A 23,032-nucleotide genomic window follows, 5' to 3' on the forward strand; every position below is an offset into this window, starting at 1 on the left:
AAATTGTTATCTAACGGTTCTCAACTAACAACTTCACGGGAAGAGAACTGCATGCGAGTTTCCACCTTTAGATAGTCAATAGTAGAGAAGATCTGAATTTAAATGACTTGGACATGATAGCATTAGTTGATAAATTCAACAATATTTCGTTAAAAACAGTAAAAAGTAGTTTCTTTGTGTTATTAAAAATGTATGTAAATTGTGTCTATACAGTGAATAATTGCTGCATTAATACATGAAGAGAGATCAATGCAAAAAGCCTTTAAATATGAACAACACATGAAAATTAAATCCTTTACAACTCATCATGATATTTACCCTCTACAAGAGGTATATCCTGCTGAAGTTTTAGAAGGTAAGTAGAAGCCAAGGATGCATGAAGTGCAGCTCCTAAAGGAAGTGCATCTTCATTGACTTTATAATAAGGTGAGTGTGCGCCGGCAAGCCGTTCATGCGACGCGTTCTGCATTCCAAGCACGAAGTAGTATCCAGGTATAACATCTTGATAGAACGAGAAGTCTTCGGCTCCCATTGACGGTCGCATCTCATTAAATTTTTGGATGCCAAGAGACTTTGTGACAATGTCAAGAAAATGCTTGTGCAAGTCACCATTGTTTATGGTTGCAGGGTAGAAAGGTTTCTCTTCTTGAAGGAAGTCTACTGTTGCGTTACACCTATGGACGATGGCTTGGCCAATAATAACCTAGATACAGACTCAAATGAATCATCCCTAGTCTCCATCAAAAGAATGTGATTGATGTAAAATTATTCTCAGGTTTCTACTTTCTACCAAAGAGTTCAAGGTTTTGAAAGAAATAGTTCATGACATTGCACATATATACTTTTGAAAAAAGGCAGCTCGTGCACAAGCATCTTACGTTAACATAGAGTTCAGGGAAGAACCGCACCTAAAGGGTGATTCGAAGTCGCAACAAAACCAACTAACTTGTTAAAAAGGACTAGAAAGGCTTAGATGCAATGGTAAGTAAGCTAAAAAACAAGCCACAAGAATGTAACTAGTCCCCCATATTACTTACAATTTTGTTGAGCAGTGATCTCTTTTGAGGGGAATTATGACATTAAAAATAAAATAGCATCAAGATAGATAGGAAAAATTAATATAAAATTCTCAATGGCGTACCTGCTCAATACGCTGCTGCAGTTGCTTGAAGCCTTCTTTTGAAAATGCCCGGAAGGTGCCACCAATCGTGACAGCATCGGGAATAATATTGAACGCGCTGCCTCCTTCGACTTTTCCTACTGTCACAACCTGCAGGTATACAAGCCTTTCATCATTTTCAATTATCACACCCCAAAAATGCTTGCACATCAGCTAACTCACACACCCATATGCACATAGAAATGAACCACTTCTATGGAAATTTTCTTATGCTTAATTTTATAGATTAGCTTTTAAAATTATTCTCAGTTTAAAGACTTTAAGTGGCAAAAAAAATTTCATGCTTGACTTTCTCTATACAGCTTATACCTAAATTGCAATTTCTAGTAATTATTAGAAGTGTAAATCATAAGTTCTCAGTTTGAGTAAAGTGATGAATAGGTGGATTCAAAATATGCATATAATACCTTAGGCTTCCGGCTTAATTAGGCTCCGGTAACATAGCTTAAACAAACATTAAGGCCAGAGGCTGAGTGTTTTAACAAGGTATTGATTCGGAATACGGTAACAAATCAACAACAATGTTAGCCAAAAGTGCTTGAAAGGAGGGAAATAAGATGAATTTACCTGGGAGTCAAGAGGATCAGCTTCGCGCGAAATAAGGTGCTGTAAGCTAACAATTACATTAGAAGCTGCCAATATGGGGTCTATAGAATGTTGAGGAATAGCTGCATGACCACCCTTTCCACTTATCATTGCTTCAAAGAAACCAGAATTTGCATACATGAGACCAGACCGAGAAGCTACTTCGCCTATTAGAAACTTTCCTGTGATATGCAATCCAAAGATAGCATTAACATTTTCTAAGACTCCGGATTCTACAATTTTCTTAGCCCCTGCACCCCCTTCCTCAGCCGGTTGGAAAACAAGAATAACAGTTCCCTATATATTTAGACAACAAAATAATGAGTGATTGAGGAAAATCTGGAGAGAGTCTTAGAACAGAGGAAAAGTAAGTTAGCTAATAGAGAAATCACACTTTTATCTCATTTTCATTTTGTTTGAGGATCATTGCAGCACCGAGAAGCATAGCAACATGAGCATCATGACCACATGCGTGCATCTTTCCAGGTACTTTACTCTTGTGCTCCCAATCCACCATTTCCTATGTATAGACATTGCAATAAATCAGTGAAATATACAATACATAGACCATGAAATAGGAAACACAGAAAATTACTTGTAAATTTTCCTATTAAACAGCATCACACACATTAGTTCTTGAGGGAAAAAAATCCTAACATGGTTCCTGATAATTAGAAATGTCCATCATAATACTTTTGTTACACAGGTTTTGACAAGTTTAATTCACCTCCATTTTCAAAACATCACATTTTAGTGAACTATTCTAAAATAACACAATCTTGAAAGCTAGTTTTTCTCGTCTTATAAACTCCTCACTGTTCCTTTCTTTCTTCAATGTATGACTAATTTCATACACTACACGTCACACTTGCAACATTAACACTAAGGTGTTCAGTTAGAATTCTTTTAAGACTAAATTGGAGTATTACTCATGAAATTTTCAACTCACCACAATTATCTTTTAGGAACAAATTTCCAAGTTAGAGTTAAAACCACACATGGTGCAGAGTAAGATATCATGGAGCTAAATTTCAATCATCCAAAACAAAATTCTACTCAAACCTAGATAAAGTTCTAAAAGCCAAAACCTTGGAAAAGAGTCATGTGCAAAAAAAAAAAAAAAAGGATTTGAGACCTGTAAAGCAAGAGCATCCATGTCAGCTCTTAGAGCAACAAAAGGAGGTTTTCGAGTTCCAATGTATCCAATGACACCGGTTTCAGCAATTGGATGCTTATATGAAATTCCCAATTTGTCCAACTCTGCTCTTATGACCTCACTGGTTTCAAATTCCTGATACCCCAATTCCGGATTCTCATGAATCTTCCTCCTGATGTTCACCATCCAATCAAAAACCTCAGGACTCTTAGCTGAATCAAGAAACTTGAATTCGGTTGTTGTGGCAGCAATAATAATAAGGAAATAGAAAATAGGGAGTAAGTGGAAGTAGAAGCACTTGAAAGAGGAACACATAGTTACATAAAGAAATGGGTAACAGGGTCAGAGACACAGAGTGAAGTGGTTGAAGCGACAGAAACTAGAACAGCAGACTTTGTTAGATCATGTGGTCCCTACAGCCGCCTCTTGCAACCGTGTGCAAATGTGTTACATTGCCAAACCAAAATCCATATCTATAATCTATACTCTCAGCAATCTTGAATAATCTATTGTCCTCTCTATAATTTTGTACCCAAAAAATTTCCAATAATAATAATTTTTAACTCATTTATTTGTCAAGGAATTAGAGAATGAATATTGTCATTTTTATTTTGATAATATGACTTTATAAATTTATACAAATATACGATACAAAAATATTATATATAGTGATATTATAAAAAAATAGTAATAATTATTAGGTAATTATGATTAAAAAATAAAATTTAATTTAATTTTAATTTCAAGACATAATTAAATCGTTATTTTTAGAAAAATATTCGCCTCCTATACTTAAGTTATTATAAGATTTATTATGATACTTTTTCATAATATAATGAAATCAATGAATTACTTGAATATCAATTATCAAAAAATTTTCTTATATTTAGAACTTGAAAATTAATAAAATTAAAAATTATTTTTAATATGAAGATGAAGGTAATATTTTGGTTGAATATTGATATTTGAAGTATATTATATTATTGTAGATATATAAAATGAGTGTTTAATATACAAAATATGTGTTAGTCAGAATATTCACACATGTCTAATACGTATCTTATCTATCTGTTGCCAGGATAATAACACGTGTTTAATATATACTCTGCGTATTAATTTTTTACCTACAAATTTATCCACATATAATTACACCAAATAATTTTATTTTTAATAAAATATCAATATTTTTTTATATAAAAAATTAACCCAATAAAATCTTCTTATATTTAGGCATATATTTATAGACAGAGACGGAGCTTAATGGGGCTATGGCCTCCACAAAATTTTATAAAAAAATAGTTTTCACTTGTTTTAAATATATAAAGTTGTTGGATTAATGTTCATTATTCTCATAAGTCCTTCACAATGCTATTGTCATCATTGGTTCAATTCTTACTTCAACCACATTTTCTTCTTTTATTGTCCATTGAATTGGAGATATATTTTTTTCTCTTTCTTCGAATGAAATCAAATCTTTATTTTTTATTTTTATTTATTTATATCTTGATTACATATTATAATTATAAGTAATATTTTTTAAGTTTATAATTAGAAGGATAAACTAATTATTTTAAATTATAATGATTTTACTAAAAAAATCCAACTATAAAATAATAAATAAACTATAAAATAGATAAATTAATTTCATATGATTTATGAGATAAAATATATATTATTTAAATAAGTCCAATTTTTTAATTATCTATGTCATTATCAAAATATATTGCACACTAGAATAAGTGGTATCATAAAATCAAATAAAAAAAATCTTGTTCGATTTTAAGTTTATCATTTTATATTTTTTTATTGATCTTAAATATTAAAAAAAATAATTTGGACAAACAAAAATATAATTCTAAAAGCAATTATGGTAATTATAATGTTTTAATTTTTTTAGAATTTATTATAATCATATAGTTAGAATTTATAATAATTGAAAAATAAAAAATTGACATATTTAATTTGAATATAAATATTTTTACATAATTTATATACTTGAATATAAAATGAGGAAGTATAGGGAGTCAATAGAGTATCTATACAATGTGTATAATGGGGTATAGAAATGTTCGATTCAGTAGGATATTAGATATTTATTATCTCTGATACCCGGATGGTTATTCTGGATAATATGAATGTATTGTGTTTGAGAAATTAGTAGTATTTTATCTTGAATGTTCATTTTTTAACTCATATTAAGCCAGATAAATAATCCATTGTAGCTAACGAGATTCATATATAATTGGCTCTCCTATTTTTTTTTTTTTCAATATCTGCCACTACTGTTCATATAACCAACCAATGCACGTATATGATTTCATAAACATAAAGCATCATGTCCCAAAATACTATGTTTGAACCATTGTATTTGTTTAAATCATTGTGTCGTATAATATTCGAATTAATGAAAAAACATATCCTCTTAAAATACAATTTCATGTTTCAAACGATTAGTCACAAACGGTTACACTTAATAATCGTAACATTCTAATTAACTTTTATAAAATATCTCATAATCATTTTCTAAGTAATTAAGGAAATAAAATAGTTGAACATATAGATTCTTTATTAAATATAAAGCTAATAATCAGCCAATAAATAACCGTAACATTCTAATTAAGTTTTGATAGAAATTCAGATATAGTTATATTCATATAAAGTTAATAGTTAAGAAGTATTATATAACAATTTAATCAAATTTATTAAATTATTTAATAAATTTTAATTATTCATTTCACATAAAAATTATCTCACAATTATTTTTTAAGTAATTAAGACAATAAAATAGTATGAGATATAAAATCTTTATTAAATATAGAACTAATAATAAGCCAATAAATAACATATTAATTGGCTTTATTAAAATTGCTAACAATCTATAACTCATCATGATATTTCCCTCCCACCTTGTTGGCTCCATCATGGTTTAGAAGATAAGTAGTAGCTAACGAAGCATGAAGGGCAGCACCATAGGGTAAAGCATCTTCATTCACTGTGAAATGTGGTGAGTGCAACGTTGCAAGTGGTTCACCAGAGTGACTTTTCATTCCAAGCATGAAGAAGTAACCAGGTAAAGCTTCTTGATAGAATGAGAAGTCTTCGGATACTGTCACAGGTTGCATCTCATGAACATTCTTGTTTCCAACAACATTCTTGGCCACTTCAAGAAAATGCTCATGTAACTTGTCGTCGTTTATGGTTGCTGGATACAACGGTTTCTTATCTTCATGGAAGTCGACCTCCGCTGTGCACCTATGGACTGCCGCTTGTCCGGTGATAACCTATCAAATCATATTAAACGATTTAGTTAAAGGAAAAAATTCAGATGTAATCAACTTCACGTAAAGTTGATAGTTGAGAGTCATTAAATAGTTATCAACTTAACAACATCTGAGTTTTCATCTTTAGTCAAATATATTAAAACAGTGATTAATGTGAATACGAATACATTTAAATGCATCTTCTTTTAAAAAAAATATTTTTATTAAAAAAATCAATAATATATTATTTTAAAAATAAAAATATTTTTAATATTTATTTTTTAATTTATTCAAATATATCTATTAAATTATTGTTTAACAAAATAATTAATTTTTCATGTGAAGAGAATTTTGTCACCCATAATATTTAGCTTAGCTCATCAAGTTTTCATATGAGTATATTTAATGACAAAAAATTATTATTTTTCATTTTATTTAATATATTTTATAATAAATAAATATAAAATAAAATAAATTTAAATTATTTGAACCGATTATTTTTTGTTTCTCTCTGACAAAATAAATCGTATGCACCTGGTGAATGCGGTCCTTCAAACGCGTGATGCTTTCGGGCGAAAAAGCTCGGAAGGTTCCTCCAATAGTAACAGAATCTGGAATGACGTTGAATGCACCATCTCCATGGAAATTAGTAACCGTAACTACCTGGGGATCAAGAGGATCGGCTTCACGAGAAACAAGTTGTTGCAAGTTGACAACAGCACTAGAAGCTGCTAAAACGGGATCAATGGCGAAGTGAGGCATAGCTGCATGGCCTCCCTTTCCATGTATAGTTGCATCAAACATTCCACTTCCTGCCAATAATGGACCAGCCTTAGATGCCACGTGTCCTACGGGTAAGTCATGTGCCGGCGCCACGTGTAATCCAAAGATGGCAGAGACTTTGTCTAGTACTCCTGCCTCTAAGATTCTCTTTGCCCCTGCTCCTCCTTCCTCTGCTGGTTGAAAAACAAGAACAACTGTGCCCTATATATATATACTCATGAATTTGTCAGAAGATGGAGAATAACGATGCCATGAAAATTGGAAGAATATACAGTTTTACAAAAGAGCAATGCTAGGGGCAAAAAATTATAGATTGAAGTTGGCAAAAAATTCAACTTTATCATCTTCCAATCGATTGGATTACATTACCAATCGATTGAATTTGGCTAAAATTTCAATGTCATCACTTTCCAATTGATTGTATTTGGTAAATTCATGTTGTTTTCGTTAATTCAATCGATTAAGTAACAAAAACAATCGATTGTTTTTAGGCATTCATCCGATTGGAAAGTATAAACAATCGATTGGTTTAAGTGAAAACCATTCTACCTTACAACTTTCAATCGATTGTTTTGTGATACACTGTAATTCAATCGATTGAGTTACAATTCAATCGATTGTTTTGATAAACCAATCGATTGAATTTCAAGGAAACACGATTTGGAAGCCATGGACGAATGTCACGAGATCAAATTTAATATTTTAATCGATTGGAATGGCCAAAAACTTTATTAGGATCAATAGAGAATATAATTGGTTGTTGTTTTTGTATTTGATTATTAATAAATACAATAGATAATTGATAAAATAATAATTTATAAAATAAAAAATAGTTTTTATAATTAAATAAAATATATAGAGTTAATTTATAATTAAAATTAGTTCAAAGACTATATAGCAATTGTTAAAAAAATTTTAAAAACATGTTTTTTAATAGGACCATTAAGTAGTCCAAAGATTCTGGGACGACCGAATCCTGAGCCTAATAACAAAACTCTGGGACCAAAACGTGGGACATAGCCTCTCTCTCTCACATACACATATAATTGATATTTGTTTTTAGATTTTATTTTTATTTATTGAACGTAATTTTAATATAAATTTATTTATTTTTATTTTTCAAATAATAATTTCCTAAGTACTAATAAGTTAATTATAATAAAAAGTTAAAGCTAAAAACATTCTATCTTTTTTTATATGTGTGAATATTGTTCACAAATTAAATAATACTGAAATATAGAGTAATAATGACTAACAAGCTCTCAAAATAGTATTATATTTGTAGAATTTTTGTATCGGATTAATTACTTTTCAATAAAGAAAAACTAATATATTAGTCTATAATTTTTTTTTAAAAAAATCAGGTATATTAGTGTGTAAAAACTAAAAATTAATATAATAAAAAAGATATTATTTTGTGTGTGTATCTTTGAAATGTTAGATAACTTAGCCAGCTAGCCTTTCTATCAAGCTTTTTCTAAATCCCCCAAACAAAATCAAAGACCATTAATTAATTTTGTCATTTTTTAAAAAAATATTACAAACTAATCTTTCATTTTATTTTATTAAATACTTATATTTCAAATATTTAAAAGGTTAAATAAATATTAGTGAATTTTTCATTAGGGACTTATTTATTTATCTGCAAAATTTTATTAAAAAAAAACATATTTAAGAGTTTACTATATAGTAAACATATTATATTTATTTATTTTTTCTCTCTTAGCTTAATAATAATAATTTTTTATTTAAACTTATGTCACTGTAATTATGGGAAACTAAGTTGCTTATGTCTTGTCTAATAATTTGTTAATTAGTTATTATATTATATAAATCATCTAATTAAAATGGTAATTAAGAAACAAATCGTACTTTAATCTGATCTTCATGGTGTTTGAGAATCTTTGCAGCACCAAGGACCATAGCAGTGTGAGCATCATGACCACAAGCATGCATCTTTCCATCTACTTTACTCTTGTGCTCCCACTCCACCATTTCCTAATTTTCCATATATAGCATTAATAGCAACAAGTCAGTGACATGTAACTAACTTTCATCTGAGCAATAATATGTATTCAATTAATAAATATTTTTTAATTATTATTTTAATTTATGAACAAGAAAAGTACATAAATATATACATATAATATTTGATTGAATTTTCCAGATTTTCATCTTAGCTTCTATCCAACCACATGAAAAATACTCAGAGGAGAAGAAAAGACATCTCCTTTCAATCTTAGCCGATAAATTCCAATATAAAGATAAAGATAAGAACAAATATCTTGATGAATATATATATATATATATATATATATATATATATATATATTATAATAAAAATCTAATATTTAATTTTGTGAATAAATTATTATCTCTAACCATAAAATAAAATTATAGAAATATTATGTATAGAATAAAAATTAATTATTATGTAATTGTATATAAATATATATAATTTTATTTTTTATATATATATTTTATATTTTAATATAAATTTTATATTAATAATTAATTTTAATATATATATCTAGTATGATTAAAAAATTTAAATATTAACAATTTTATACATGAAACAAGTAAACTATTCGATATATAATTAAAGATCAGGTTGATTAGTTTGATAGGAGCAGTGGCGGAGCTTAGTTCAGACAAAGAGGGGTTATGGTCCCCCAAACTTTTTATAAAAAAATTAATAGTACTTTTTCAAAAGATAAAAAATAATTTAATTGGTTTAAATACTTTATTATGACTTAAAGTACCCAATAAGTTTAACATTTTCTACTTTTAAGTTTAAATATAAAAAATTAGATATTTTTTATTTATTTAATTTAATATTATTTTATATTTTACTATTTATTTAATTTAATTTTTTATATGATAAAAAATAATAGAATATTCAATAAGTATTAATATTATTGTATTTGTATAAATTGATAAAAAATTCAATAAATATTATAAATTTCAATATTTGTCCTTTTAATTTCTTCTTTACATATTTTACAGGATATATATTCAAATTTTTATATAAAATAATAATAAAAATCAAAGAATTGATGATTTTTTAAGAGGAAGGCTAATATTTAAAAAGGAGAACGTATAATTTTTATAATATCAACACATGTAGATAATTTTTCTACTTTAATGACTCGCGAAAAAAGTGAGATACAACTTTCAAAAGTTCAGAAAGTTATATCTGATGAGTTTGACCTTAATTTTTTAGAACGAGACCCTGAAAAACGACTTTAAATTTGGCAATATCACTAAAACCAGAGAGATGAGACCCAAAATTTTATTTCAAGTTCCGCCACTGGACAGGACTATCTACATTCAACAAAATTATCCAATATAATTATCGAAAATAGTAATATATTATATATAAAATGATAAATAATTTTTGAGAAAATTTTATTCATCTCTTCTGCAAGATACTAAAATGACATTCTTCTTTTCTCTATTTATAAAATATACATTCTCCTCCCTTAACAAAAATTTTGGTAAAATCATAATTTAATAATTAAAAAATTATTAAAGGATATCTTAAAAAATAATTTAATTAATAATTTTTTTAAAAAATATTTTAGTAAAAATACAATTTAATTAATAAAAGAATAATTTATTGAAAGGTATTTTGGTAAGCAAAATTTAATGATAAAAAAATGAAATTTTTACTAAAAGATATTTTTGTAAAAAATAATTTATTTTTTTTAAAAAATGGATAAAGTTAACATTAGTTAACATAAAAAAATTTAAAATGGATTAAAGAAGAGGTTTTCTAAAAGTTATAAGAAAAGAGAATGTACATTTTATAAATAGAAAAAAGGAAATGTCATTTTAACATTTCGTAGGAAAGGCGAGTGAAACTTTCTCATAATTTTTTTGTTAATAAAATTATTTTATAAGTAACCTGGATTGGGAGACCATCAATATCAGCTCTTAAAGCAACAAAAGGAGGTTTTCCAGTTCCGATGTATCCAATAACGCCGGTTTCAGCAACTGGATGCTTATATGAAATTCCCATTTTGTCCAACTCTGCTCTTATGACCTCACTCGTCTTAAATTCCTCATATAGCAATTCCGGGTACTCATGAATCTTCCTTCTAATCCTAACCATCCAATCAAATACCTCAGGACTCTTAGCCAAATCTAGAAATTTTGTGGAGATTGACGATGATGAATGTGAGAATATGGGTGTTGCAACAAAGACGTGAAAGATGATGATGAAGAAACAAAACAAGTTGAAGGAACCCATAAGGAACGGATTTGTGTGTGAAAAGAGAAAATGCAAGTTCAAATTACTTAAAGCAGAGATAGTTACTGATGAGACAAATTAGGTTTAGAATTGAAGTGCAAGGTTGAAGGATTGAATAATCAATCAATGTATGTGGTCCATATTTATAATGGTGCATGCAGGACATAACGATGCAATAAAAGACAAAAGTGGCATTATTGTAATTATCATGTACAGTGTGATTGATGAGATAAGACCACGTGTTAAGTATTGCATTCAAAGATTTCGTAATGCTTCTTTTATGTCTTCTATGTACAATGAGTTTAACATGCGTTTTAACATCAACGCCAACAACAACAAACAACAATAAGTCAATAATAGGCCAAGAATGTTGTGTTTTGTTAGAGATATAATACTCCCATTTTTTCCTGATGGGAGATCTATATATAAATGAATAAGATTATTATGTTTCTGTATTTTTTTTTCTTTAGTGTTATATGACTTATATCTTATTTGCTCTCTCTAAAAATTGAGAATTTAAGCTAATAAGATACATAGAAATTTAAAGAGTTTCTCATCATATTTTAATTTATTGTTGTTGAAACAATGCCAACAAAAATTATGAATTATAAATTTATAGTGTTGGATATTTTAATACTTTTAATTTTTTTTATGTTATTCTTTAGATATTAAAAAACTTTTTAATTTTGATATGAATCATGATTATATCTTATAATCCCTTTCAAGTTATATTTTGTAAAAAAAAAAAAAAAATATTACACTTGAACCTGACAATGAAATAAAAAATTTCTTGTATTGGAGAAGGAATGGAACCTAATCTTTTTCGTCAAGATGTTACAATTATATTCTTTGTGGGTAAAACTGTAAACAACGTAGATGAAACTTATAATAAGTTATACACAAGTGTTAGGGCTAGCAGATTTTGTGATTTATAGTCATTATTTAGTTATTATTAATATTTTTAATAGTATAAAATTATATTTAATGGTATGAAATTATTTATTTTTTTATTAGTTAAATAATGATCAAATTTTAATAAAAATGCTAATTTTTTAGACTTTATTGCGAAACATACACGTATACTCTATGAATCCCTCCAAAGATGAAGAGAACAGAATTTGATTGCGGTGAGAGAATATTTAAATAATATTTCATACATCGAGACACTAGCTAGAATTAGATGTGAAGCAATAATATATAGCTAATAAGAAATATAACACTGGAGAGTGAATTTTCTTAATTTTTTTAAAATATTTTATAAAGTATCATTTTTTATTATTTAATATATTTTTTATATATTTTTTTAGTCTCACTTAAAAAATATAAGATAAAAGATCACACTTTACTAAATAATTGAAAAAAATAAGAAGATTCATTCTCTATAATACTGATGTAGTTCAGAATCAGAATCACAAAAAGAAATTAGATATAGTTGAAGTAACTTAACAATTCTGATCTCAAGGAACCAACTTAATGTTAAAAATAAATTTGATAGTTAAAATTTAAGAATGAATAGAAATCACAGTTTGAATAAATTGTCTATATTTAGTTTTAATTTAAACCATTTGTTTATTAAGATGTATTAAGTTTAGATCGATGTAAAAGAAAAGTATAAATATATATGTAATCATTTCATAAATAACAACACACAAATATATTCAATGCATTCCTCTCCATTTTATATTCTTCGTGGGTGTGTACGCGCCTTGTTCTTTTATTTTCCAACAAAGTGATATCAGAGCCACTTATAAAATATCTTCATTAAAAGAAACTACTTTATCTTTTCAATACCCACAATTATCTAAGTTCAATTATGACAATTGGGCAGCCCGAAAGCAATTCTCGTTACTCAAGGAGTATGGGAGATGGTTGAAAAAGACTATGTAGAACCAAAAAATGTGGAGAAGCTAACAGAAGCTGAGAAGGACGAATTAGAAAATAAAAGAAAGAAATATCAATGTGCACTTACTATCATTCATCAAGTTTTGGATGATGATATGTTTGACAAGATTGCTGATATTATCAACGCAAAGAAAGTTTGGGATACTCTTCAAAATTTTGTCATAGGAGTTGAAAAGGTGAAGAAGGTTCGTCTTCAAACTCTAAGGGCCGAGTTTGAGTCTCTAATGATGAAGGAGACTGAATCCATTTCGGATTATTTCACCAAAGTTTTTATGGTAGTGCACCAAATGAAAAGGCTTGCAGAAAAATTAGAAGATGTTTGTGTTGTTGAGAAAATTTTTCGTTCTCTCAACACAAAATTTTACCATGTAGTGATAGCCATTGAGAAGTCCAAAGATTTGGATACGATGTCCATTGATCAGTTGAATGGTTTCTTACGGGTCCATGAAAAAAGAATGGATAAAAGCAAGCAAGAACATGTAGAGCATGTCTTGCAGGCAAAACTTTCGTGGAATGCTAGAGAAAAAACCAATGAAAGTGGAAGACAAGGACAAGGTCGAGGCCGTGGATAAGGACGAGGACGTGGTTATGGAAGAGGAAGAGATGAGAAAAATTATTCTCAAGAGAAAAGAAATCAAAATTTTTCTCGAGGTCGTGGAAGAGGAAGAACAGTTGACAAAAGACACATTGAATGCTATTCATGTGGAAAGAATGGACATTATTCTTGGGAGTGTCAGACATCCAAAGTAGAAGAAAATAAACTTGTTGTGCACAATGAAGATGTTGAAGAACCAACATCATTCCTTATGTTCAAGGAAGATCAAAATTCTGAAGATAGTACGTGGTATCTTGACAATGAAACTAGCAACCATATGAGAAGTGATAGGAGTAAATTTATAGCACTCGATACCAACGTAAAAGGACACGTGCGTTTTGGTGATAAATCAAAAATAGAGATCAATGGCAAAGAGACGATTCTATTCGAGCTAAAGAATGATAGTCATAAGATTCTTTCTAATGTTTATTACATTCCAAAAATAAAGAATAATATCTTGAGTATTGGGCAACTTATGGAGAATGGTTGCAAGATAGTTATGGAAGATCGCTATCTTTAGCATATAGATAAAAATGAAAATCTTATTGCTAAAGTTTCTATGACAAGAAATCGTATGTTCTTGTTAAACATAAGAAGCGGTGGAGCTATATGTTTGAAGTCATGTATTGAAGATCCACCATGGATTTGGCATATGAGATATGAACATTTAAATTTTGGTTGGCTCAAAGAATTGGGAACAAAGAAGATGGTAAAAGGAATTCCAACAATTGATCATCCTCATCAGTTATGTGAAGCTTGCTTACTTGAAAAACATTCAAGAAAGAGTTTTCCAAAGCAGGCTAAATCAAGAGCTACCAAGCCACTTCAGCTTATCCACGCGGATGTTTGTGGACCTATCAAGCCTTTGTCACTTGAAAAGAGCGCCTATTTTTTGCTTTTCATTGATGATTATTCAAGAAAAATATGAGTTTATTTCTTGAAGCAAAAGAGCGAAGCATTTGAAGCATTCAAGAAGTTTAAAGCTCTCATTAAAAAAGAAGGTGGTTATGAGATAAAAGCTCTTAGAACTGACAGAGATATAGAATTCACTTCAAATAAATTCAAGATGTTTTGTGAAAATCATGGTATTCGACGTCCCCTAACTGTTCCTAGATCGCCTTAACAAAATGGAGTTGCGAAAAGAAAGAATAGGACAATTCTAAATATGGCAAGAATGATGTTAAAAAGTAAGTCGTTACCAAAAGAATTATGGGGAGAAGCAGTTGTATGTGCAGTTTATCTCTCAAATCACTCACCTACCAAGAATTTAAGAGATATAACACCTCAAGAAGCATGGAGTAGTTTGAAGCCTAATGTATCACATTTAAGGGTTTTTGGATCTATTCTATATATTGCATATGTCCAAAAGCTTGTATTTATTGGTTATGAGGAGAATACTAAAGGCTACAAATTTTTCAACCCCATCAATAATAAAATAATAATAAGCAAAGATGTTGAGTTTGAAAAAAATGCAAAGTGAGACTGGAGTACATAAAATGAAGTCACTTGTGATTTTCTGCCTTACTTTGAGAAAAGAGAAGCCCCGATGCAATAAGTGCAAGGCGAAATCGATCCTTCAACATCAGCATTAACCCCATTAGCATCATCATCATCATCTCCATCCTCTAGTTCAAGCGAAGGCCCTCACAGATATCGAAGTCTTTCTGATCTCTATAAACAAGCAGAAATGCTAGAGGATAAAAATTTATTGTGTTTACTCTCCAATGATGAGCCTTTAAGTTTTAAAGAAGCTGTCAAAGATGAGAAATGGATACAAGCTATGGAGGAAGAAATTCAAATAATTGAGAAGAACAACACTTGAAAACTTGCATAACTTTCAAATGGTTATCAGGCTATTGGAGTCAAATGGGTTTACAGAGTTAAAAAGAACTCTAAAGGTGATGCAGAAAGGTATAAGGTAGGACTCGTTGCAAAAAGGTATAAGCAGAAGTAAGGAATAGATTATGATAAAGTGTTTGCTCCGGTTGCTCGCTTGGAGACGATAAGGCTATTGTTGTCACTTACAGCACAGAACAACTAAAAAATTCACCAAATGAATGTGAAGTCTGCTTTTCTGAATGGTAATATTCTAGAAGAAGTTTATATTGAACAACCTTTGAGTTTTGTTGTTGAGGGTTATGAAGATAAGGTGTTAAGGCTTAAAAAGGCCTTATATAGACTGAAACAAGCTCCAAGAGCTTGGAATGATCGTCTTGATACGTATTTTCAAGATAATGGTTTCACTAGGTGTATTCATGAATATGTACTTTATGTGAAAGAGGAAAGAGGAAATTTGTTATTTGTTTGTGTCTATGTGGATGATCTTATATTCACAAGAAGCAATCAAATAATGTTTGAAGAATTTAAGAAAGTAATGGCTCAATAATTTGAGATGAGTGATATGGGACTAATGTCTTATTATCTGGGAATTGAAGTGAAACAAATAGAGGATGAAATTTTCTTCTCACAAGAGGCTTACGCAAGAGAGCTATTGAAAAAACTTAACATGCTAGACTGTAATCCTATTAATACACCTGTGGGGTGTGGAGTCAAACTTTCTAAAGAGGAAGAAGGTGTAAGAAAAGTTGATCAAACATTATTCAGAAGTCTCGCGGGGAGTTTAAGGTATTTGACCTGTACCAGACCTGACATTTTATTTTCAGTTTGGTTAGTTAGTCGTTACATGAAAAATCCAGCAGAAATCCATATGAAGGCAGCCAAGAGAATTCTTTGCTATCTTAGAGGCACTCTTGAGTATGGCGTGTTTTATTCAGTTTCAGATGAATTCAAATTAATAGGCTATTGTGATAGTGATTATGCTAGGGATATTGACGACAGGAAGAGTACTACTGGATTTGTTTTTTTTTTTCTAGAAAATAATGCAATTTCTTGGTGTTTAAAGAAATAACTTATAGTCACTCTTTGAACTTGTGAAACTGAATATGTTGCTGCCATTTTCTGTGCATGTCATGTAATTTGGCTGAAGATACTACTAAAGGAACTTCATTTTGAGCAAGCTGAATCCACCAAGATCATGATGGACAATAAGTCAGCGGTTGCCCTAGCAAAAAATTCAGTATTTCATGACAGAAGCAAGCACATAAAAACAAAGTATCATTTCATTCGACAATGTATTGAGAACATGCATGTGGAGGTTGAGTATGTGAAATCACTTGATCAAGTTGCTGACATTTTCACAAAACCTTTGAAATATGATACTTTTTAAAAGTTAAGGATTATGATTGGAATAGAAAAATTATCAAGTTTAAGGGAGAATGTTAAAAATAAACTTGATGATTAGAATTTAAGAATGAATAGAAACCATAGTTTAAATAAGTTGTCTATATTTAGTTTTAATTTAAACCATTTGTTTATTAAGATGTATTAAGTTTAGATGTCAAAAAAAAGTATAAATACATATATAATTATTTTATAAATAACAACACACAAATACATTCAATACATTTTTCTCCATTTTATATTCTTCGTGAGTGTGTGGACCTTGTTCTTTTATTTTCCAACACTTAATTCAATACTCATTCATGCTATTGCACTCTATTGTTTTCAATTGTCTGAAACCCTTTCATGGTATTATAGAGCTCAGGTTGCAGTTAATCATGGAACTCGTAATTCGACTTCCATCTTCTCATTCTTCTTCTAATGCTTTCACTGCCCCTCTCCGTAATAAACTCATTGAAAACACTTACAAAATATGGTAACAATTAGTGTACAAGTTATCAATGACAATGAACTGCAAGATCATCTTCGTCCTAACAAAAATCCCTTAACAATTTAATGATGAAACTAATCGTGCTGCTGGAATCGAATCCAAAACTTTCAAAGAATAGAAGCAAAAGGATTATTATCTTATGATCTGATTGCTCACATCCATGGATAACACATTAAAAAAAGGAAAAGTTTATGAGCCAACAACTTTATTAAATTCTGACGAACATGTAACAGCAAAAAAAAGTGAATAATCCCACACCATTGGATAAAATCTCATACCATTAAAAATATTATTAATGACTACTTGATGATTACAAATTATAAAAGTTACTGACCCTTAACACTCTTTTTAAAAAAAATCTAATACTAGATTGCCAATTTACTCATACCAAGGTTGGTCCAAAATCACAGGGTATTTTGCAAAGATCTCCAATATTAAAGTTTAATCTCTCGAATCAGTTGAACTCCATCAAAAAGTAAGGGATCACTATCTCAAAATACCTGAAAAGAATTTGAGCTATTGTGGACTCACTCGTTATTATTGGTCATCTACTGTCTCTGATCATGTTTCGGCCTTTAATGAAGGTCTTACCGAAGAATATGCAATGTTCATGTCCTCTGTTCTCATAAGAGTGATTCTTTAACTTTAATTGAAGTGGAGGTATTGTTGCTTGCACTTGAAGATATGATTGATCGCTTTCGCAAATCTAAATTATTAGGCACCATTCAAGCAAATCTTTTTCAAACCTCTCCTCAAATTGGACGTGGCTCTTTTTTATCATAATCTATTATAATTTATTATTTTTAGTCATTAATTAATTATTAATATTCAATAATATAGACTAAATATATATTATTAAATTATTAATTAAAAATAATAATTAAACATAATAAATTATAATAGATAACTCTTGAGTATTTTTCTTATTTATATAAAAAATACCAATTACTAAATTAATTATTTATATAAAATATATATTAAAATATAAAATTTATATTAAAAATAAATTAATAATATATATATTTATACACAAATATATAATAATAAATTTGGTGTTTAATTTTTAATGTATACATAATATTTTTTATTAGACAAATAACTAATTAAGATTATTTGTCGAATTTATTTAAGCGCAACATCTGAAGCATTATTTTATTTGTCAATTAAGGGAATAATAGTACAACATAACAATCCTTTATTAAAAATCTCAAATTTTTTTTATAATTTTGTAATATTTTTTCAGTAATATTTTTTAAAAGTATTACTAATCTTAACAATATTTTTTAAAACACTACTATGATTATCATAATTGAGGTGACTTACTAAAATCCACCTTATTACAATTGGTTACAATTTATAATTCATCATGATTTTTCGCTCCCACCTTGGCTCCATCATGGTTTAGAAGATAAGTAGTAGCTAAGGAAGCATGAAGTGCAGCACCATAGGGTAAAGCATCTTCACTGACAGTGAAATGTGGTGAATGCAACGATTGTAGTGGTTCACCAGTGAGACTCTGCATTCCAAGCATGAAGAAGTAACCAGGTAAAGCCTCCTGATAGAATGAGAAGTCTTCAGATACTGTTACAGGTTCCATCCCATGAACATTATTGTTTCCAACAACATTCTTGGCCACTTCAAGAAAATGCTCATGCAACTTGTCGTCGTTTATGGTTGCTGGATAGACGGTTCGTGGAAGTTGACTTCCGCGGTGCACCTATGGACTGCCGCTTGTCCTGTGACAACCTATGCAATGATATTAAACAGTTTAGTTAAATATGTTAAAACATATTTATGTCACACCCATAATACTGATATGCAATTCCCTTTATGTGAAATTGAACGTTGGGTATCGTTAAATAATAATTTAGTTAAGGAAAAGTATAAGGAGCCAATGAAATATTTATATAATGTGTACAATGGAGGTTTATGGAGTATTAGAAATATAATTATTAGTGTTACATTTTTCCATCAGCTGAAGCTTTTGGAATGAGTGGTATCATGACATGGTATTAAAGCGCTAGATCCGAAAGGTTAAGAGTTTGATCATTGATGAATCCAAAAATTAAATTAATTTTTCGAGAAGATGTTTATTATCCCTTGTACTCGAAATTGTTATTTAGCTAATGATTTTTAACCGTTAATTTCACATGAAAACAATTACACGTGTGTTTTTACGGTTATGTACCTGGTGAATGCGCTCCTTCAAACGCGCGATGCTTTCAGGTAATAAAGCTCGGATGGTTCCTCCAAAAGTGACAGAATCTGGAATAACGTTGTATGCACCATCTGCATGGAAATTGGCAACCGTGAGGACCTGGGGATCAAGAGGATCAGCTTCACGAGAAACAAGTTGTTGCAAGTTGACAACAGCACTAGAAGCTGCCAAAACAGGATCAATGGCGAAGTGAGGCATAGCTGCATGGCCTCCCTTTCCATGTATAGTTGCATCAAACATTGCAGTTCCTGCCAATAATGGACCAGCCTTAGATGCCACGTGTCCTACGGGTAATTCACGTACCGGCGCCACGTGCAATCCAAAGATGGCTGACACTTTGTCTAATACTCCTGCCTCTAAGACTCTCTTTGCCCCTCCCCCTCCTTCCTCTGCTGGTTGAAAAACAAGAACAACGGTACCCTATATATGTAGTCATGAATTTGTCAGAGGGTGAAGAATCATGATGCCATGAAAATTGGAAGAATATACAGTTTTACAAAATTGGTTTAATTTCTAGGGATTGTGATGACACACAAAAATGTTAAGTTTATATAAAATTAGAAAAATATAGGTAAATAATGAAAATATTAAATAATATGAATAATAGATATATCGGATGTTTATTTTATTAGATATATCGTGTACGGATGATTATTTTAATATTAAAATTTAGATAAGTAATTTGGAAGTATAGTATATTTTTATTTAATTGATAGTTATTTATATTATTCAAAAAAGTTATTAGTTATCTAACATAACCTATATAAAAGTCAATAGTAAATTGATTTTTAATATATATTTTATATGAATAATTAATTTAAATATTGATCTTTGATATAAAGGCATGACGGATGATCCATGTGATGTGTGAATAGTGAGAAAATTATGGGGCCAACCTGGGACATGGTCTCTAACACACATATAATTGGTAATTGTTTTTACATTTTTTTGTTTATTAAACATAATTTTAGTATAAATTTATTTATTTTTATTTTTCAAACAATATTTTATAGACACAAAAAAGTTAATTATAATAAAAAATTAAATTAAAAACATTATAAATTAAAAGAAAATAATTATAAGAACTTGATCCTGTTATAATTTTCTACTATATGTGAATATATTGTTTACAAATAATACTGAAATATGGAGTAATAATTAATAAGCTCCCAAAGTAGTATTATAATTGTAGAATTTTTAATAATGAAAAACTAATAAATTAGTCTATATTTTTTTAGAAGATCAGACATATTAGTATGTAATAATTAATATAATAAAAAAGATATTAGTTTTTACATATCTTTGAAATTTTAGATGATTTAGCCATTCTATATATCAAACTTTTTTTTCTTAAATACCCCAAACAAAATCAAAGACCATTAATTTTGTCAGTTTTTAAAAAATTTTACAAACTAATCTGTCATTCTATTTTATTAAATACTTATATATCAAATATTTAAAAAGGTTAAGTATTAACGAATTTTCATTAAGGACTTATTTATTTATGTGCAAAAAGTTTTATAAAGAACATATTAGTTAAGAAAGAAAATCATACTTTAATCTGATCTTCATGTTGTTTGAGAATCTTAGCAGCACCAAGAACCATAGCAGTGTGAGCATCATGGCCACAAGCATGCATCTTTCCAGGTACTTTACTCTTGTGTTCCCACTCCACCATTTCCTAAGATTACATACAACAACAGTCAACAAGTCAATGAGTAAGTGACATGTCACATTCATCACATCAATACTATATATTTTCATTTAAATATTTTTTTAATTATTATTTTAATTTTGAACAAGAAAAATACTTAAATGGGTAAGTTACCAAAACAATAGTATCCAAAAGTTTATAGCCTTCACAAAAATAATCCTTAAAAGTACCAACAACAAACAAATTTTTGAATAATTTAAAAATTAAAAAGAAAACTAATAAATAATATATTTCTTATAAGTGGCAGAAAATTTTTTATATTTATCAAACGATTTATCTGTTTAATTCAAATTTTTGTGATGATATTGAATAATTATTTAAAAGGTGTACACAAAAAATTAAAACAAAAATTAAACTTAAAATTTTTTATTTTTCAAAAAAAATTGGTGATTCACAATAAATTTTTTTTAAATCACTTGATATAAAATGATTAAATTTTAAAAATAAAAAATTGATTTTTAATAATATTTATTTGTGAATAAAATTATTAATACATAAGTAACCTGGATTGGGAGACCATCAATATCAGCTCTTAAAGCAACAAAAGGAGGTTTTCGAGTTCCAATGTATCCAATAACACCGGTTTCAGCAACTGGATGCTTATATGAAATTCCCATTTTGTCCAACTCTGCTCTTATAACCTCACTAGTCTTAAATTCCTCATAGGACAATTCTGGGTACTCATGAATCTTTCTTCTGATCCCAACCATCCAATCAAATACTTCAGGACTCTTAGCCAAATCTAGAAATTTTGTGGAGATTGACGATGATGAATGAGAGAATATGGGTGTTGCAACAAAGACGTGAAAGATGATGATGAAGAAACAAAACAAGTTGAAGGAACCCATAAGGAACGGATTTGTGTGTGAAGAGAAAATGCAAGTTCAAATTAAAGCAAATAGCTACTAATTAAGGAAAGAAATTAGGTTTTAATAATCAATCAATGTATGTTGGAGGATATTTATAACGGTGCATCAGTGCATGCAGGACATAACGATGCAAGAAAAGACAATAGTGGCATCATTGTAATTATCATGTACAGTGATGACTGATGAGATAAGACCACGTGTTAAGTATTGCATTCAAAGATTGTGTAATGCTTAGCTTCTTATGTCTTCTATTTACAATGAGTTTAACACATGGTTTCAAAATGCTCTAAAAAAAACTTATTGGGCAAGTAATTTTTAGTATTTTTTATTATTATTTGATTAATATAATATTAAATTATTTTTAATAAATAAATTTTATTTATTTATATGTAATAAATTGTATATATGTAAAATTTTGATAAATATATGTGTAAATAAATTATATATTTTTTATGTATAAAATTTTTGTAAATATGAATATAAATTATTATTGATTAAGTATTGGTTAAACTTAATAATATTTATTAGTCATGTAATATTGTTTATGTTCTAAGGATATTTCTTTTTAAATCACCCATTTAAATTTTAGACTAAACAAATTGAATTCAATTTGCTTTAAAAAAAATTAAATAGATAAATTTTTATTTTTTTTATACTTTTTTAAATAAAAATTAATAATTTTTTTAATATTCTCTCTTTTTTGATTGAAAAACCCAATTCAATCTTACTAAAATATTTTTTTATTTAATATTTTATGCAATAAGTGCCATTTTTGTTAAAGGTTTTAA

The 23,032-nt window shown here is 28.7% G+C and overlaps 2 protein-coding genes across 4 annotated transcripts; both read right to left on the minus strand.

The window, feature by feature from the left end:
* Nucleotides 1-149: 149 nt before the first annotated feature.
* LOC112710029 (IAA-amino acid hydrolase ILR1-like 4) lies at nt 150-3,466 on the minus strand. Of its 2 annotated transcripts, XM_025762101.3 has the most exons (6): nt 3,243-3,466; nt 2,901-3,093; nt 2,160-2,285; nt 1,748-2,062; nt 1,142-1,270; nt 150-703 (listed from the first exon to the last, which is right to left on the minus strand). In XM_025762101.3, coding segments are annotated over exons 1-6 (1,173 nt in total). In that variant the 5' UTR covers nt 3,245-3,466; the 3' UTR covers nt 150-295. The 2 variants fall into 2 exon arrangements, with proteins under 2 accessions (XP_025617886.1, XP_025617885.1); XM_025762100.3 differs by having other exon boundaries at nt 2,901-3,376.
* A 2,130-nt stretch (nt 3,467-5,596) lies between these two features.
* LOC112710031 (IAA-amino acid hydrolase ILR1-like 4) lies at nt 5,597-22,293 on the minus strand. 2 transcript variants are annotated; one of them, XM_072203853.1, is made up of 6 exons: nt 21,879-22,293; nt 21,217-21,342; nt 19,632-20,081; nt 8,837-8,962; nt 6,716-7,165; nt 5,597-6,202 (listed from the first exon to the last, which is right to left on the minus strand). In XM_072203853.1, the coding sequence occupies exons 1-6, from the start codon at nt 22,221-22,223 to the stop codon at nt 5,798-5,800; spliced, it is 1,902 nt and encodes a 633-aa protein (XP_072059954.1). In that variant the 5' UTR covers nt 22,224-22,293; the 3' UTR covers nt 5,597-5,797. The 2 variants fall into 2 exon arrangements, with proteins under 2 accessions (XP_072059954.1, XP_025617887.1); XM_025762102.3 differs by lacking the exons at nt 19,632-20,081; nt 21,217-21,342; nt 21,879-22,293 and adding an exon at nt 10,872-11,333.
* Nucleotides 22,294-23,032: the final 739 nt, after the last annotated feature.

This window comes from Arachis hypogaea, chromosome 9 (genome assembly GCF_003086295.3).
Source record: "Arachis hypogaea cultivar Tifrunner chromosome 9, arahy.Tifrunner.gnm2.J5K5, whole genome shotgun sequence".
Taxonomy (NCBI): Eukaryota; Viridiplantae; Streptophyta; class Magnoliopsida; order Fabales; family Fabaceae; genus Arachis; species Arachis hypogaea.

Coding starts and splice junctions, on each gene's coding strand:
- LOC112710031 (XM_072203853.1), bottom strand. CDS start 22,223: ATGGGTTCCTTCAACTTGTTTTGTTTCTTCATCATCATCTTTCACGTC. Junction 20,082..21,216: donor AACATGAAGATCAGATTAAA/GTATGATTTTCT, acceptor CTACATATATAG/GGTACCGTTGTTCTTGTTTT. Junction 6,203..6,715: donor TGAAGGACCGCATTCACCAG/GTGCATACGATT, acceptor ATGATTTGATAG/GTTATCACCGGACAAGCGGC.
- LOC112710029 (XM_025762100.3), bottom strand. CDS start 3,236: ATGTGTTCCTCTTTCAAGTGCTTCTACTTCCACTTACTCCCTATTTTC. Junction 1,271..1,747: donor CTGATCCTCTTGACTCCCAG/GTAAATTCATCT, acceptor GTATACCTGCAG/GTTGTGACAGTAGGAAAAGT. Junction 704..1,141: donor TGCAGCAGCGTATTGAGCAG/GTACGCCATTGA, acceptor GTCTGTATCTAG/GTTATTATTGGCCAAGCCAT.